This window comes from Echinops telfairi, unplaced genomic scaffold (assembly GCF_000313985.2).
Source record: "Echinops telfairi isolate 266 unplaced genomic scaffold, ASM31398v2 ScPeMD7_7468;HRSCAF=8506_0, whole genome shotgun sequence".
Lineage (NCBI taxonomy): Eukaryota > Metazoa > Chordata > Mammalia > Afrosoricida > Tenrecidae > Echinops > Echinops telfairi.
Window position 1 is genome coordinate 5,478,499 of NW_022111369.1, and position 17,492 is coordinate 5,495,990.

Below are 17,492 nucleotides of genomic sequence, written 5' to 3' on the forward strand. Positions count from 1 at the left end.
TTCGACACCCCGTGATCACACAGGTTGATATGTTGTTCCATGTGGGCTTTGTTGCTTCTGAGCTAGATGGCCGCTTGTTTACCTTCAAATGACTGACTTATTTATTAAGAATAATGTTCTCAGGGCTTGTTCATATCATAGCATGCATCAGAACTTCATTTCACTTTATGGTTGAGTAATATTCCATTGTGTGCATATAACACACTTTGTTTCATAATTAATCTGTTTGGAGGTATTTGAGTCTGTTTGAGTCCTGCTTTAAATTCTTTGGGGTCCATAAGTATTTGATTTTATTGCCATAATCTATATGCCTACACAAAGAAAAAACTTCATATATGTCGGTTAAGTAAATGAAGTAAATAATACAAAAGCCATAACTAAGTGAAAAAATTAAATAAGGCAGAAGAAAATGGACTGTGGGTATATGGAATGGAAGATGCACAGGTGGGTTGCGAGGGATCTATGTATCTTCTGAGTGGACTTTAAGTTCATAATTTGTGAGTATGCAACTGGTCCATGGAGCTCAGTTCTGCTCAGCATCATTAGTTATTCTTGGTCCTAGAATATAGTATAAGGCCAACTCCTTACCCAGAGCACCATGATTGGTCCAATGAGCCAAAGGAAAGAAAACTCATTGTATTTAGAGAATTTATTTATAATTCCACTTTGGGATTATAAAAAGAAGTGGAAAGACTTGTTCTCATGGCACGGAAGAGAGAAAAGACTTGGCATGTGAGGAGAAACCCATTGGCTCCTCACTTGCCCTTGTTGAAGATGTTTGTGTGCAGATATGCTGTGTGGGGTTCTGGAAGTCACGAGACATCCCGCATGCTTAGGATGGCAGAACCCAAAGGGAAAACCTGGGTCTTGGATGAAAATATGAGTTGTCACCCAAAATTGAAAACTGAGTCCCACCAGACATTTTTTGGGTAAGAGATCAAATTTCTTCATTGTTTAATGAAAACATCACTGAAAACCCCATGGAGCACATGTCTGAAGTTGGAAACTGACTTGACAGCAATTCGCTTTAAAGACACCGTGGCACATAAACCATTATACACCTTTCTTCTAAGCAAATTAAAAGCAATCCTGGTAGCATAATGGTGAAAAGCTTGGCTTTTCACCGAAAGGTTGGCAGTTCAAACTCACCAGCCACTCTGTGGGAGAAAAGACCAGATGATCTCTTCCCATAAAGATTATAGCCTAGGAAATCCTCTGAGGCAGGTCTTCTCTGTCAGGTAGAGTTGCAGTGAGTCAGGATGGATGCGAAGGAACACAAGAGCAAAGTCAAACAGGAGCCCAGCTTACCTGGACAGCAGAGTGATATTCCTCACGGATGCTAACCCATAGAGCAGTTTTTCTTTTTCTTGAGCGAGTGAGGTCTTCTGGTATTGCTCAAGAGTATAGTTCCAGGAAGTCTCATTGCCAGAGTTCTGCATGCCATACCGATATACCAGGAGCCTAAGATTTACTGGAAGACTACAAGGAAAAACAGGGTTTAGAGATGCCCGTTACGCGCTGCTCCAGCTCAAGGTCTGATATGAATGGAAACGTGGTGCATTCTCACCTTCCACTTCCACGTAGCCACTGCTCAAACAACTGGGAAGCATTGTTCAACGCGTCCTGATCTCCCATCTTGCATGCAAGCCCTAACACAGCGGCACGGAGTAATCTGAGAAAACAGAGAAACACAAAGCTTGAGCCTTGACCGTTTTTTCAAACATCCTACACACAAACCAATGTTAAATGTTGATTAATGTTAAAAAGATAGGAAATAACTTTTTTATATGGTCTCCAGTGTCCTCCCATCCCAGAGAAGTTGCGATGGGCTTCACTTGACCTTGGAAGTATTCCTGTGGGGGGAAAAAGGCACCATGTAAAAGGAGTAATAATTTACGCTTTATCAACAGTCTTCCATTTATGATCATCTATGGCATCCCATTAAAATCTTAAAAATTGTTTTAGTAGTTCATAGAACTTTGGGCTTATCTTTAGGAAAGAGAAGTACTCAGTTTCATCATGTTGATCTTTTGCTACAATTCTGAAGTTATGAACCATACAATGCCTATCTCTAATGTTTTAGCAAACATTGGGTTCTCACTGCCATTGAATCGATTCTGACTCACAGTGACCCTATAGGACCGCATCTAACTGCTCCATGAATTTCTATTCTTTATGGGAGTAGAAAGGCTCATCTTTCTCCCTTGGACGGGCTGGTGGCTTTGAACTGCTGACCTTGATTAGAAGTCCAACCGCAATCTCTACACCACCAGCGCTCCTTCAAAGGGACTAACATTGTTTAGTTCCTTTTAAAATTCAAATTTAAGTTAGTATATGTAGTAGAGTAATACATGGTATATCCCTTGAACTAAGAAGAAGATTCAAGTACTGTTAAAATAATAACAAAAACTAGGCTGTAAGACTTACAAAAGGACTTTTATATTATTTGCTCCTCACTATCCCATTACCAAGAAGTAGTCAAGTGCTGGCATCTATTTTTACAAAGGAAATTAAGGCTCACAGATATGAAGCCATCTCTCCAAGGTCTTTCATTTACTCAATGGAAGACCTATCGGTTTGAATTTGAATCTAGAATTTGCCTCAGATTACAAGTATCTGGCCAAAGTGCTACAGAAGCCACAAAATACTTATCAGGACCATCCTACAATACCATTAAAATAAGAGCAGTAAGAACAAGGAAATATGGTGTGACATTTTGATAAGAATAAATTCACTTTAAATGAGATACATTAATTTAAAAATAGGATCAATTTGATATCTCTGGACTCAAATGCCTATTTAAAAATTAATTATTTGATTTCTTCTGGCACTAATCTATCTTGAAGTGTTACACTGGATTACAAGTAAACCTATTCCTCCCTTACCATCTCCCTGGTTATCTCACATTTTGAATGAATAAGAACAGCAAAAAATACATTATCTTAAAATGTTGTGCTGTAATGATGGATTAAGCACTGATGTTGGAGAGGAAAGTAATAACAGCTGTGATGGTAAGATGATGTGTCAACTGGGTAGTTATGTAATGGTGTGGACATCCTCTACTTTCAATAAAGTCAATTTTGCCTCAGAACTAGGTCTTCGGAATCGCACATGTCAGCAAGTGAGAAGTGAGTGGACACACCAATGACGAGGGGAAAGACCAGGTAACAACAGTTCCTGATTGGGTTCGCTGGGTCATTGCCTTTTCCCTTTTCTCTCCTTTGTCTGGCAGATGCGTGTTTGTGTTTTGTGTTCCCCTACAGGCCCCCTCTCCCAGAAATCTTCCTATTCTGCTAATGGATGAACTTGTGCTTTAATAAGATTATATCATTCACATCACCTCAATTATAGGGTATAGTTCTTTATCATCTTCAAGCATGCTAATGATGTAGCTTATAGCCGAAATGACTCTCTGCCATGGTAAAAAATCCAGTTCCTCTGAGAGATACCTGGTCAAGTTCAGAGCCACTGTATAATCAAACACTTGAGCTCTGTGAAGGGAACAGCAATAAAAACCAGTTAATTAAAAAGAAAAAAATCCTCAACTTTCGCTTCCATTGAACTAAAAGCACTAATATGGGAATCATAGCATTGAATGTTAATGAGAATCCTCCTGTTAAATACCTAATAAAATATCCTTACTGCTAAGGCCAAATCAAAATATTTATACACACACATGCTATGTTAATGCTTTCCTATTGTTAATAGTAAAATGGGGACAGAACATTAAGATATATAATATTTCAAATAAAACAAAAGCCACTTAGCTATGCAGTTCATGTTAATTAATAGAAGCCTCTAAATTTCCAGTTCAGAAACTGGGTAAAATATAGAAATGCTTTGCTATAAATGTACCTTATTAATATTAATTACATTTGTAGAGTAAGAGGAAACATGGATAATAAAGCTCAATGAACAAATACTTAAAACATTAAAGGTGAGATATTATTTTTTTCACAAAACATTACCTCTTTCATATACTTTACAAGTCTTCATAAATACAGAAATTCTAAAATACTATAGTCATTTATAAGTTTAAAGGAACATTAAACTTAAGAATGATTCTAGAACCTTTCGAAATCATGTTCTCAGGAATCTGCTGTGCTTCCTTCAAATTTTAACCTAACTTTTAGAAAGAATCTTTGACCAAAATTCTCTTTTCCAATTATATTTTGAAAGTTTAAATTAATGAACATTTTAAAATCATCAACCTAAGTAATAGTTGCCTTGTGTTCTATTATAAGGTTTGAATTAATTTTGAGACTAAGAACATACTATTATATCTTGATTTCTCCATTATAGTTAGAGGTGAAGACTTTGATTAGAAGAAAAAGTATTATTGGAAAGTTAGACAAAAATAAAAAATTTTGACATAGAATTTGTCCTAATAGGTGTAAGTCAGAGTTTGTTTCCAGTTCAGAGAGCTGATTTCTTTCCATTTTATTCAACTCTTAATCTTATTTAGAAGGATTTGCATTTTGGGGAGTTTAGGGTCCCTTCAAGAAGTATGAATAAGATCAAGAAATGGTGCTTTTTAGGGGAGAATGTATGAGTGAAAATGGCAGGAAATTGTGTTGACATTTGAAACTTAATTGAGAATTCTGACTTCAATGATGATCTGTATCAGCAGGCTAACCAAGCTACAACCATGTTCGCTCAATGCATTTCTTTCAGGAAACTAGCTTTGGTGGCCCTGTGGTATAAGCATTGGATTGCTAATTCACACTTGGCAATTTAAACCCATTAATCGCTCTGTGGGAGAAAGAAGAGACTGTCTACTCCCATAAGGACTGACAGTCTCAGAAACCTATGCAGGGCTGCTATGAATCAGAGCTATCTCAGTGACAGTGGATTATGAAGAATAGTTGTTGCTCTGAGGATCAAATAACAAAGAGGCGAATATAGGAATGTTTAGGAAAAGTGGCCAGGGAAAAGAGCTTTCAGGGGAGCACGAGGAGACTTCTACCCATTTTTCTTAAACCCCCAGATAGATAAAGAACCGGAGATAGTTGTTGGCTAGCACTCTGACCTCAGAGTGATGAGATGAGACTCTCTGGGGGTGGCCTGCCCCTCAGAGAAGGTCACTAAAAGGTAGAAGCCTCAGCTGGAAAAGGATGCCCAAAAGATAAGATGAATCATGAGAGGCAACCAGATGGACAGGTTGTTCATCTCAAAGGCAGAATGCAAAAACAATCTCACTCTCACTGCCATCGAGTTGATGCTGACTCATAGGGACCCTATAGGACAGGGTAGGACTGGAATTGTGAGTTTTGAAGACTTTAACTGTTTATAGCAGTAAAAGGCCTGTCTTCCTCCGTCGGGCAGCTGGTGGTTTCAAACTGCAGACCTTGCGGATCGCCCAATGGGAATGAGTGGCAAAAATACCATAAAAAACACACTTCAAGAGAAAGTCAGTTTTAAACACTTATGAAGGTGAGGACCAAAAGGAGATAGCACATATATCAGGTGCTTACTTCATCTCATTATTCTCCCTCAGTGGTAGCTACATAATCTGCTGTCAATTTGAGAGGATTACGAGTGAAGGGGTGGAATCTGGCTTGTCAATCAAGCTATAACCAATGAGGCCTCTGTGTGGGCATGGCCTTCTCCTGAGAATTCTGAGAACTCCTATTGTTCCTCCTTGGAGGCGGGAGACATTTTCTCACTCTACTCACTCCCTTGAAGACTCTCTACTGACAAGGCTGACTCCCTGGAGACATCCCTGAGGAGAAGCCACATGGACCTACCCTGATGCTGCCCTGGGAACTGGAGAAGCCATGTGGAGACCCCTGCCAGCGCTGAGGTGCTTATAACATCACTGGATCCAAAGACTTTCTACCCACTGACCTGTGATCATCCTGCATACGTTTTGTGAGTCTGAAGAGGACTTTATAGATTGGTATCGGACATTTGGGCTAATATCGGACTTATCGGCTTGAACTGGACTGGGTTTGGATGTTTTCTTGATGTACAATTACCCTTTATATAAACCTCTCTCTTATACACATGAGTTTCCATGGATTTGTTTCTCTAGTCTACCTGGACTAACTCACCCTCTGAAAACTCCTTGCCTTAACTCTGGAAGGAACGCTGGCAGTGTGGGAAGAGGAGAGAAGCAGGCATTTCAAGCAGGGACATGGAAAGAACAGGCAGGATCCCATTCCTCAAGGAGGTGGCCAGCCTTAAACTGGTCTACGTTGGGAGCAGGGGAAAACTAAAAGCTTTCTTTGTTTATTGAATCAGGCCTATCATATAACTGTGGCTGTTGTACTGCCTGAAATGAATGGGTGATTCCTTTGTTCATTACCTTGACCAAAATTTTTGTACCTTCATGCAGGGGCAGTAGGAATATAAGACCTTCAGATTAGGTCTGAAGGTATAAGAAGAATGATGAATATAGAGCTACAGTGGTTAAAATAATTTGGTATTGGTACAATGGGAGATGCAAAGACCAGTGGAACAAAAGAGACAACCTAGAAATAAATGTATCCACCTATAGTCAACTGATTGTCAACGAAGTACCAGAAACATGAAATGGGCTAGACATGGTCTCTTAAACCGAGGATGCTGGCAGAATTGGATTTCCATCTGTTGAAGAATAAAACCAGACCCACACCTCACCCCATGCTCAAAAACAAATTCAAGATGGCTCAAAGACCTAAATGAAATCCTAGAGCCATATAGACCATCAATGAGAAAATAAAGATTAATTTAAGGACCCTATTTCTAGGCATAGACACACTGTCAAATATAATTAAGGAAACACACAAAGGAGATCACAAAATAAATGACTGGGATCTACTAAAAATAACACACTGATGTGCATAAACAGACGTCATGGAAAGGGTAAAAAGAGAACCCACAGAATAGGGGAAATTTGAAAATAACACATTGGACATGGACCTGATCTCTAAAATCTACAGAAAATGGCAATAGTTCAAGAAGAAAAAGACAAATAATCCAATGAAAAAGCTGGCAAAGGACACGCGCAGATAGTTCACCAAAGATGACAACCAAATAGCCAAAAACCATATGGAGAAATACTCCTGATCACTAACCATCTGGGAGATGCAAATCACAGCAACACTGAGATGCCCCCTGACGCCAACAATGACAGCCAAGCTTAAAAAAAATACTGGAGAGGCTGTGGAGAGATTGGAATCCTCATACACTGCTGGTGAGAATGTAAAGATGCACAAGCCCTGTGGAAAGTGATATGGCAGTACCTCAAACGACTGGGAATAGAAATTCCATACGATCCTGGAATCCCTCTCCTGGGTATATAGCCTAAAGAAGTAAGAGCGGTAACAGGAACAGACACACGCACTCCGTTGTTCATTGAAGCATTGGCCACAATAGCAAGAAGATGGAAACAACCTAACTGGGGTGAGGAAGATAGTAATCTACAAGAAGAGAAAGTAAAGAAAGGAGGAGGGGTAAACTACCGGCAGGCTTGATTAGTAATTAAGTGTTGCAAACTAATCTGACGATCTGAAATGTTAACACCCACTTACTATACAATAAAACAATGTTTAAAATGGATATGTTTATTTTCAAATGTACTCGTTAAGTCCTGCTTTTAAGTCTAACAGTTACATTTCTGTCGTGTGTGTGTGTGTGTGTGTGTGTGTGTGTGTGTGTGAAAGTTTACCCAGTAGATTAGGTTCGCAGACCATGAGAACCTAGTGAAAACCAGACTTTATATACAATTTGTTGGATGGCATTGGTTACAATGTTCACAATGTGTCTGCATCCTCATCCTTTTGATTCTGCTTATTCTATTTCCATCAGTCGAACTTCCCTTCCCCTCCTGGCCTTCTCATCTTTGCTTTTGGGTAAATGTTGGTCTCCTACAACTGATGGTTGAAGGGCGTTTCCAATTCACAGGTCATATTGTTTCTTTTGTAAGCCAATCTATCAATTGGCTGAAAGATGACCTCTAGGAGCAGCTTCAGTTCCAAGGTAAAAGGGTGTCTTCGGGCAATAGTCACAGAGGTTCCTCTGGGTTTATTGAGACAGTAAGTCTAGCCTGAATTTTGTTCCATACTTATTTTCTATTCTAGGGACCAGCAAAGAAAGGGTTGGTAGTGGTAACCGGAGAGCATATAGTTCTTACAGTGGCAGACTTGCAGAGGCTTATAATAGTTTCTTCGTTGAGTCTTCTACTTCCTTCGTTTTCTCTTACTCCAATGACTAGAGATCAATAAAGGTTTCTTAGTATGCCACTCACAAGTGTTTCAGTACCCAGATGCTACTTAAAAATTAAGTTGTACGATAGTATCTTTATGAACTATGTCATGCCAGTTGACTGAGTTATCCTGTAGAAATGGTCCAAAGCCTTTTAGCTCAGTAAACTATCCAAAGACATGCTTGGCTATGTCTGAAAAATCTCCCTAACTGGGCCCCGTTGTGCTTGCCTATGTATATGAGCACTTGAGGCATGCTGAAGATACAGCAGACTGAAGGCTGGGCTGCGAACAATTATAACCCAGTAACTGCTCCACAACAGTACCGTCTGCCTCTGTCAGGATGCACAGTCTCAGAAATCCAAAGCAGTTTTGTTCTGTCCTACAGGCTCACTATAAATTGGAATATACTCGATAGTAATGGTTTTGGTTTAATTTGTTGTGCTAGGTAGAACATTTAGGCCTAAGTTAGGTCCTCTCCTTCCCTAAGTTATCTTCTATGAGCTTTATAGTTTTAGTTTGAACATTTAAGCTTTGGGTCTATTTTGAATTAGTTTTTGTGTATCGTGTGATGTATGGATCATTTCATTTTTCTGCAAATAGATACTCCATTTTTGCCAGCACTGCTTGTTAGAGACTATTTCTTCCCCAATGGATTTTACTTCTGGATTTGCAGTTCTTGTTGATCCTTATGTCTGTATAATAACTTTTGAAATTGGGAAGAATGAAGTCTACTTTGCTCTTCTTTAATATTGCTTTAGCTAGTCACAGGCTTTTTCCTTTCCATGGGAAAGTAGAGATTAGTTTTGCCATTTCATTGAAGAATGTTGCTGGGATTTGGACCAGACTTGTGATGTTGCCATTGATCATTTTGAATGGCATTGATTGACATGTTTACAATGTTAAGTTTTTGTATCCATAAGCATGTCATATTGTTTCGATTTTGTAGGATTATTTTGGTTCTTTGAAGTAACTTTTTACAATTTTTCTTGTATGTCTTTTAGGTACCTGATTAGGTATTTTTCCTGGGTATTTTACCCTTTGGGAGTTAGGGGTGGAGTATTGTAAATGGTGTGGGTTTTTTTTTCTTGATTTCCATTTTGGAGTACTCCTTGTAGCTGTAGGATCCCTCATGGTGTAGGGGTTATATGTTGGGCTGTGATCCTCAAGGTCAGCAGTTCAAAACCATCAGCTGCTGTCCAGGAGAAAGATGGGGCTCTGCTTCTGCTAGCCGTTACAACCTTGGAAACTCACAGGAGCAGTTCTACCCTGCCCTATGGGGTCACTTACGGGTTGGCATCCACTCAATGGCAGTGAGCTTGTCTTTGGGTTTTAGAAGTGTAGAGGAACCCAATAAATTTTTGTGTGTTGATCTTATACCCTGTCACTTTGCTGAATTCCTTAATTTCAGTAACTTTCTTTTCTTTCTCTCTTTTTTTCTAGTAGTAACTTTCTTGTGAATGCTCCAGGATGCTCTCTGAAGAGGATCATGTCATCTGTGAACATGGATTGTTTTACTTCTCTCTTTCCTACCTGGATGCTCTCATTCCCTTTCTTGCCTATGGCTCTAGCTAGGAGTTTCAGTACACGTTCAGTAAGCGTGATGATAGGCACCCTGTCTCTTTTCAGTTCTCAGTGCTCCCAATCTTTCTCTGTTGCACAGAATTCTGGCCATGTGTTTTGCACATATGATGACTGAATGATGTTGAAGAAGTTCCCTTTCTATTCCTATTTTACTTAGAATTTTCATCAGAGGGTGTTGGATTTTATCAAATGCCTTTTCTGCATTGATTGAGAGGATTGTGGGATTCTTTTCCTTTGTTTTATTTTAAGTGGATAATTACACTCGATTGAGTTTCTGATATTGAAAAACCCTATCTTAACTCGTATTATCCCCACATGATCAAGATGCATTTTTTTTTTTTGGTATGCTGTTGAATTCTGTTGGCTGGAATTTTGTTGAGAGCTGTTGCATCTATATTCATAAGACATCAGTCTGTATTTTTATTCTCTTGTTACGGCTTTTCCTGTCTTTCAGGAGAAAGATGAGACTTTCTACTCCCGCAAAGACTTGTATCTCAGAGTCCCACAAGGGCATTTCTACAATATCCTACAGGGTTGCTATGAGTTGGAATCGATTCAATGGCAGTGTTTTATTTTTTCTTTTGCCTCCCTTTGGTTTCTGGGTTATATTACCTTCATAGAATGAATCAGGGAGTTTTCCTTCATCTATGTTCTAGAACAGTGTGAGTGTGTCTCTGTTCTGGAATGGTCTCTGACTGTGTGGTAGAATTCTCCAGGGAAGCCATTGGGGCCAGGCCTTTTGGAAGGAGCTCTAGGGTGGACTTTTTTTTTTATGCCATCTTCAATTTTTACTTTTCCAGGCATCTGTTCAGATTTTCATTCTCTATTTGTGCTAGTTTGGGTTGGTAGTTTGTAGACATCAGTCCATTTCTCATAGGCTTTAAATTTTGTTGGAGTGCAGGTTTTCATAATGTTTTCTTATGATGCCTGTGTTTGGTCTCTATATTGGTTCTATTGTAATGCCACCCATTTATGTATTTTGGTGGGGTCTTCTCATTTTTCTCATTTGAGAATTTGTCTAGCAGTTTGTTAATTTTATTGATCCTCTCAAAGAACCAACTTCTAGTTTTGCTGATTATTTTAATCATTTTTCTGTTTTCTACTGCCTTTTATTCCTGCTTTGATCTTGATTCTTTCATTTCTTCTGATAACTAGACCCTTAGTTGCTCTTTCTTTTCTATTTGCTCAAGTTGTAGGGTTGAGTTGATTTGGGATTCTTCTGTTGTTGTTATGTGTCTTCATCATTATAAGTTTTCCTCTGAGTACTGTCTCACAGGTTGTGGTATGTTGTGTTTCATATTCATTTGATCCTAAATAGGTCTTTGATCACATTTTTTTTAGTTCCTCTATGACCCAATAATTGTGAAGTAATGTGTTATGTTTCCATATACTTACTTTTCCTTATTCTTCCTATCATGGGTTTCTGGTTTTATAGTGTTATGGTCAGAGAAGATGCCTTGTACTATTTTGATGTTTTTGAATGTATTCAGTCTTGCTTTCGTGGCCTAAAACATGTTGTGTGCTAGAGAATTTCCCACAAGGTAAAGAATGTTTATCGTGCTGTTTTGGGGTGGTATATTCTGATTATATTGATTGAGTTTGCTGCTTAAAGCTTCTGCGTCTTTGCTGGTTTCCTTTTGAGTTGTTTTTCCATGGCTGAAAGTGGCATGTTAGGGTCCCCTGTGATCACTGCAAAGCTCTTTTCCATTCTGAGTTTGTTGGATGCATTTTGGACTGGAGTCATTGGTTGCACAACTTTCAATTACTGTTATATCTTCTTGGTGTTGCTCCTCCAAACATTATATAATGCCCTTCTTGGTCTGTCTTAATTGATTCTAAAGTGTACTTTGTCAGAAACATGTCAAATTATTATTGCAACTCCCGAGAGCATCTCATTCTCAGGCTACTGCTCATATGGAGGAGGGGAACACTACGCCGCCAGTGAAACAAATCCCTGTGGTTAGTGTTTGCTTGATATTCCCTCCATTCTTTTATTTTTAACCAGTTTTTGTCTTTGGGTCAAGGGTGTGTCTCTTGTGGGAAACATACTAATGGGATATGCTTTAAAATCAATCTATCCACTCTCTGCCTCTAGACTTGTGCATTTAATTAATTTATATTTAGTGTGATTGTCAATTGCTATTAATTCACTGCAGATTTACCCAATACAAGATGTTGTTTGAGTTCTTGACTGCTGTTTCTGTATTTTCAGTGACTCCCCCCTCAGAAGTGGACAGCCTATTATGTCTTTCTTGTCAGCTCTTAGGCTGAGAGCTCTAGTTATTTATATATAAGTAATATATATGTATATAAATAAATCTATAATATTGCTGGTAGGTTTCCTGGAGCCAGCTGTGACTCACAGCAACGTTATGCGTGACAGACGGAAACACTGCCTGGTCCTGACCACACTCAGTTGTTATGTTTGAGACCACTGTTGCAACTCTTTGTCAATCCATCTCATTGAGGGTTGTCTTCTTTTTAGTTCACACTTAACTTTACCAAGCATAATTTTCTCCATGGACTAGTCTCCTGATAGTATGTCAAAAGAACATGCAATCACCATTCTCACTTCTAAGCAGCATTCTGGCTGCCCTTTCCCCAAGACAGATTCGCTTGTTCTTCTAGCAGTTCATGGTGTTTCAATATTCTAAGCCAACACCGTAATTCAAATGCATGAATTAGTCTGTGCTCTGTCTTACTTATTGTCAGTTTTCACATGCATATGGCCAGCTTTCACATGAGGTGATTGAAAATATCATGACTTTGGTCCAAAAGAACAAAACCAAATTCTGACTTACAGTGACCCTGTAGGACAGTTTTGAACTGCCCCTGTGGGTTTCTGCGACAGTAACTCTTTCCTGGAATAGAAAGCCTCATCTTTTTCCCAAGGAGGGGCTGGTGGTTCCAAATGGCTGACCTTGAAGTTGCAGCACAGCATATGTAACCTGCTATGCCACTGAAGCTTGGGTCAGGGACCTCATATTTCTTCAAAATGACATCTTTACTCTTTAAATAGATCTTGTGTCGCAGATTTACCCAGTATAAGATGTTGTTTGAGTTCTTGACTGCTGTTTCTGTAAACATTTTCAGTCACTCCCCCCTTAGAAGCGGACAGCCTATTCTGTCTTCCTTGTCAGCTCTTAGTCCGAGAGCTCTACTGAAACCTGTTCGCCATGGTTTTGAAATACCAGTGGCATATCTTCCTGCATCGCAGCAACATGCAAGCCACCACAGTATGGCACACTGACAGACTCGCAGTAGATATATTGTTCTATACGTACAGCTACATGCCAGTATTTTTGGTGGTAATGGTTTCTTTTTTCTTGTAATTAACCACTGTATTCTTTTGGAGCCCCAAGTAAACCTGTTTTGGTTCAGTTGATTCCAGCTCGTGGAGACCCTATGTTTATTGAAGCAAACTGGTGCTTCATAACAGTTTCAATAGCTGCCTTTTGGGAAGTAGATCATTAAGTCTTTTTTTTCCCCTCCCAACATGTCTATGTGTGTATTTGAACCCCCAATCTTTTAATTAGCAGCTACATGCATCCTGTTTGCACCACCCCAGAATTCCTGTTGGGGTGGGTTGCTGTTACTGTAGTAACTCATTGTCTTTGAGTTGGCCCTAGATTCGTAGTATCCCCCAGCATTATAGAGCACAGTGCAACCTGGTCACGCAGCATCACCAGGATTAGCTATAGATTGAAGCAGTGTGGTCCATGGGGTTTTCACTGGTTGGTTTCAGAAAATTGATGGTCAAGTCTTGCTTCCTGGTAACTCTTAGTCTGTAAGCTACAGTGAAACCCGTTCAGCATCATGACAATATACAAGCCTTCAGTGACAGAAGAGCTAGCGGATTGGTTGGGGGAAACGCCTGGGGGATCCCCACCTTGCAAGGTGAAATAAGTTCGAATCCTACCACAGGCATTTACCTTTTGATCCATAGATTTCTCCTCCCCAACTCCCTAGGGGTAGAGTGGGTAACTACTTGGCTCTAGTCTAAACCTCCCAGCTGGTCTGTGGGAGAGAGCCGGCCATCTGCGTCTGTACAGACGTACAGTTAGGAAGCCCTGGAGACAGGTCTCCGCTGCCCTGCAGGACTCCAATGCGTCAGAGTGGACACAACAGCAGTCGTCCCTGTTTCAGAGTGTTCTCGACAAACCTCTGATCATCTCTAGTGTGTGTTCCTTTTCTCCTTCCATTTTCTTCATGTTTGCTGAAGGACATTGGGCCAAAGGCTACCTCGGGCATTTTTTGGATCTATTGTTGTGTTATTCTATCCTTTCTTGTTTGTTTGCTTCACTTTTCCTTTCCGCAGTGCTTCACAGTTTCATGGGGCTACAGCCAAGGAGTTGAGGAACATTTCAAGCCTGTGAGATAATAGCTTTACACACAATTCCTTAGAGAAACTGTGTAAGAGGCATTCACTTCATCTTAAAGCAAAATAACTAAATATAAGGACAAAAACAAAAGCTTGCTGGTTTGTGATGAGAATGAGATTAAAGTAAGGCAACATTACAGTTCTGTGCCGGGCCTCACAGTCAAGGTGCTAACCTTTGGGAATGAGCACGAGGCATTCACAGCAGGATTGCCCAGAAATCACTTTAAGTAGTTCTACAAAAACATTTAGAGAACATCTTTTGCCACCAAATTTCATAGACGAGAGCCCAGTGTCTGACACATAGTAGATGCTCAATTGCTATTTATTAAATTAATAAAATTGTCACGTTCTAACAGAATGCACCTCTTTAATTTAATTTAAGAGGATAAATGTTGAGATTCATTAAAGGCAATCATATTATCTGTTGCCTACAAAGGTAATATAAATGAGAGACTCAAAAGAGCTTTTGTAAATGCCTTGTTCTTGCCATGAATCTTTGGTAGATACTTTTTGGACACGTCAATAATTAATAAGTTAAGTTCCTCCACTCATTTTTGGCAAGGTCATTGTAATGACCTTGACCCTATTTAGTAACCTCTAGAGCCCAGATGACCTTCTAGGTCTTTTACATGGATTCCTCAAGAGAGTTTTATGAAGTCAGCTTTTTTTTACTAATAAAAAAACCAAGGCAGAGAAAAATTAGGAAACTTACTCAAGGTTATATGGAACCAAGATTTTGATCTAGTTAAAAATAAAACCCCATGTTTTAGCCTTATAGTTCCCACTTTGACAAACATCAAGAACATTTTCTGGCTTCCAGCACATTCTCTAGGAGGTTTGTGTGGAAAAGTTTTTAAGCCTCCAGTGCTGTTATATTATCCTTCCAGCTATTAAAACAAACTCACTGCCATTGGGCCGATTCTGACTTATAACAACCCTGCAGGACACGGTCGATTGTGCTTATTTGCTCTGTATCCATCCTTCTCCTGCTCAGTGGCTGGTGCTTTCTACCTGCTAATCTTGCTGTTAGCAGCCACAGGTGCAGCCCACTACACCACCAGGGCTCCCTCCTCTCCAGGATACTCAGCCTATATTTATTGAACATGTACTATGAACTGGTGACCCAGGGATTAAATCACTTGGCAGCTATATGAAAAGTTGGAGTTTGAACCCACCACCCTGGGAGAAAGATGTGGCGGTCTGCTTCTGAAAAGACTAGCACTGTGGTGCCACAGCGGGAGACTTCTATGCTGTCCTAGGGGCACTCTGAATCCACATGGACTTGATCTCAAGGAGTTTGGTTTGGTTTTCATTACTGTGAGCACAGCATGGTCAGGTACCCTGGATAAGATGATTAAGAAGACTGGGTGCCTCCTCTCTTGAAATGTACAATTTTGTGTTGGGGGACAATGGGCAATATAACTGTGGGGAAGTAGAGGGGCCCATAAAAGGGCCAGCTATCCAAGAAATTCTAGGAGTCTCCACCAGGTAGTAGCATCTCATTCTCAGTATATTGATCAGCTCGAGGATGGGAACACTACGAATCCAGTGAAACACGTCTCCTGGGTCCCTAACTCCTAAAACAGGGTCAGCATGCAATAAATACTCGTTGAATTCATGGTGCTAGTACCTGAAAAAATTGCAGAGGTGCTGTGGCTACTACTTGTTCATTTTCAAATCTATGTTGTTGTTGTTGTTATCTTTTCCTAAATACATGTTACTGTTTGGCCATGAAAAAAAAAATCAACTTTTCCTAACTGATGCCTTAATTCTGATCAATCCCAGAGGACCACAGTGGGTCAATCTTCTTACCATAGAGTTTTGAACAAGCTTTGACAATTTTAGCCATAAAATCTTATAATGGGCTTACGTACAAAGAACTGAATTAAGGGAATACATTGCTTGTCCTTTTTATTAAATTAAAGTTCAATGGTGCGCTTTCTAGCATTTTCAAATGTCACTCCTCATTAGCACAAAGACTGATATAGACAAACCCATCTCAAAGGCAGCAGAGGTTTTTTGTGTACATGGTTAGGGTTTAGTGTCAGTATTTTGGCGAGGAGGCTCTCAAGAACTGAAATCGGGGCTTTAGATTTAAGCAAAGCACTGACATAAGTGATGACTTTGGATGTTTTAAATAAAAAATGGTTAATACTTATTTTCTGTTTTTTGAAAATGGAGTAGTTATTTTTGTACCTTTCTTTTGAATATGGATTAATATGTGAAGTCTTGCTTTGTAGTTAAATTTGTTGAAATTCATTAGAGCCAAGCCCATAACACTTGCTTCCTTGTACAACTCACCTTGCTAAAGCAAAAGCATCATCAATCATGCTTGCACGATCAGCAGAAGAAAAGTTCTGAAAGGCGAAAAAGAAGAAGATAAGAAGCGTGTTGAAAACGTTCATAATTGGTAAACTAAAGATAGAGCAATTCACAGTCATTGTTAACGCTCACCTTGTGGTCAATGGAGAGATTATAAGCTATCTGGTCCCACGTTGATTTTTCATAATTTACACGATAAAACCCAATATGATCTGGATTTATTTCGAGGAAAGCATTTCCACTAGGATTTGAGGGGTTCAAAATGATTCCTGTGGTAGTAAATAAACACTAATGAGAAACATATTGGAATATACTGTAAACACAGAGAAACTAGACCCAGAGAGTTAAGAAAGAACAGGAAATGTTGGCTCAAAGTCAAGCTTGATCTCAATCCAAGGCCCTAGAAGCCTAATTCTTATTTAGTTGCCTGACTTTACACTATCACTAGAATGCATGAGCTGAAAAAGAAATAAGTAATGTAAATAAGTATCCTGTAATTTGTGACTTAAACTTCTTACTGGCAGAAGCTTGCAAGGGGGAAACAATTCTTGCACTTGTTAATCCTTCCATAAAAGAAAACAATGCCTGAAGACACAAGTCATGCCTGATGGGGGCAGTCTCTATTCTCCTAATTATAATGGATTAACTACACAAAGACTACTCACTGGGGCAGCCTGGAGGAGTAAAATGTCAACATCTAAAAGGATACTTTGCGTATTAAATCAACATTCAAGTTGGTGGAAACGGCTACTGCTAAGCCAAACAGTGATTTAAGAATCCGTAATGCTTTTAAAACGTCAGAAGATCTGCCATTGACCTGAAGTCCAAAAAATCAACATTCTGGATTTTGGGATCTATTTTAGACTTGCTCTTTCAATATTATTTAGCTTGTAAGTCGTTTACTTCCTCATTTAAACAGAAAGCATCAATGGGGTGACTACAGTAACTTTCCCGCCAGATAGTATCCAGTATTTGGACAGGGCGGCTGATATCTTGATTTGAGAAGTCCAGCGCTGAAG

The 17,492-nt window shown here is 39.5% G+C and overlaps 1 protein-coding gene across 1 annotated transcript in view; it reads right to left on the reverse strand.

Moving 5' to 3' along the window:
* Positions 1-17,492, reverse strand: part of LOC101645938 (glutamyl aminopeptidase) — a 104,330-nt gene that overhangs the window by 8,219 nt on the left and 78,619 nt on the right. Inside the window, exons 12-17 of the mRNA XM_004703463.2 lie at positions 16,606-16,742; positions 16,453-16,508; positions 3,341-3,491; positions 1,780-1,853; positions 1,568-1,672; positions 1,309-1,479 (exon numbers count right to left, since the gene is read on the reverse strand). Coding sequence (XP_004703520.1) covers positions 1,309-1,479; positions 1,568-1,672; positions 1,780-1,853; positions 3,341-3,491; positions 16,453-16,508; positions 16,606-16,742 — 694 coding nt within the window. The remainder of the gene's footprint in view (positions 1-1,308; positions 1,480-1,567; positions 1,673-1,779; positions 1,854-3,340; positions 3,492-16,452; positions 16,509-16,605; positions 16,743-17,492) is intronic.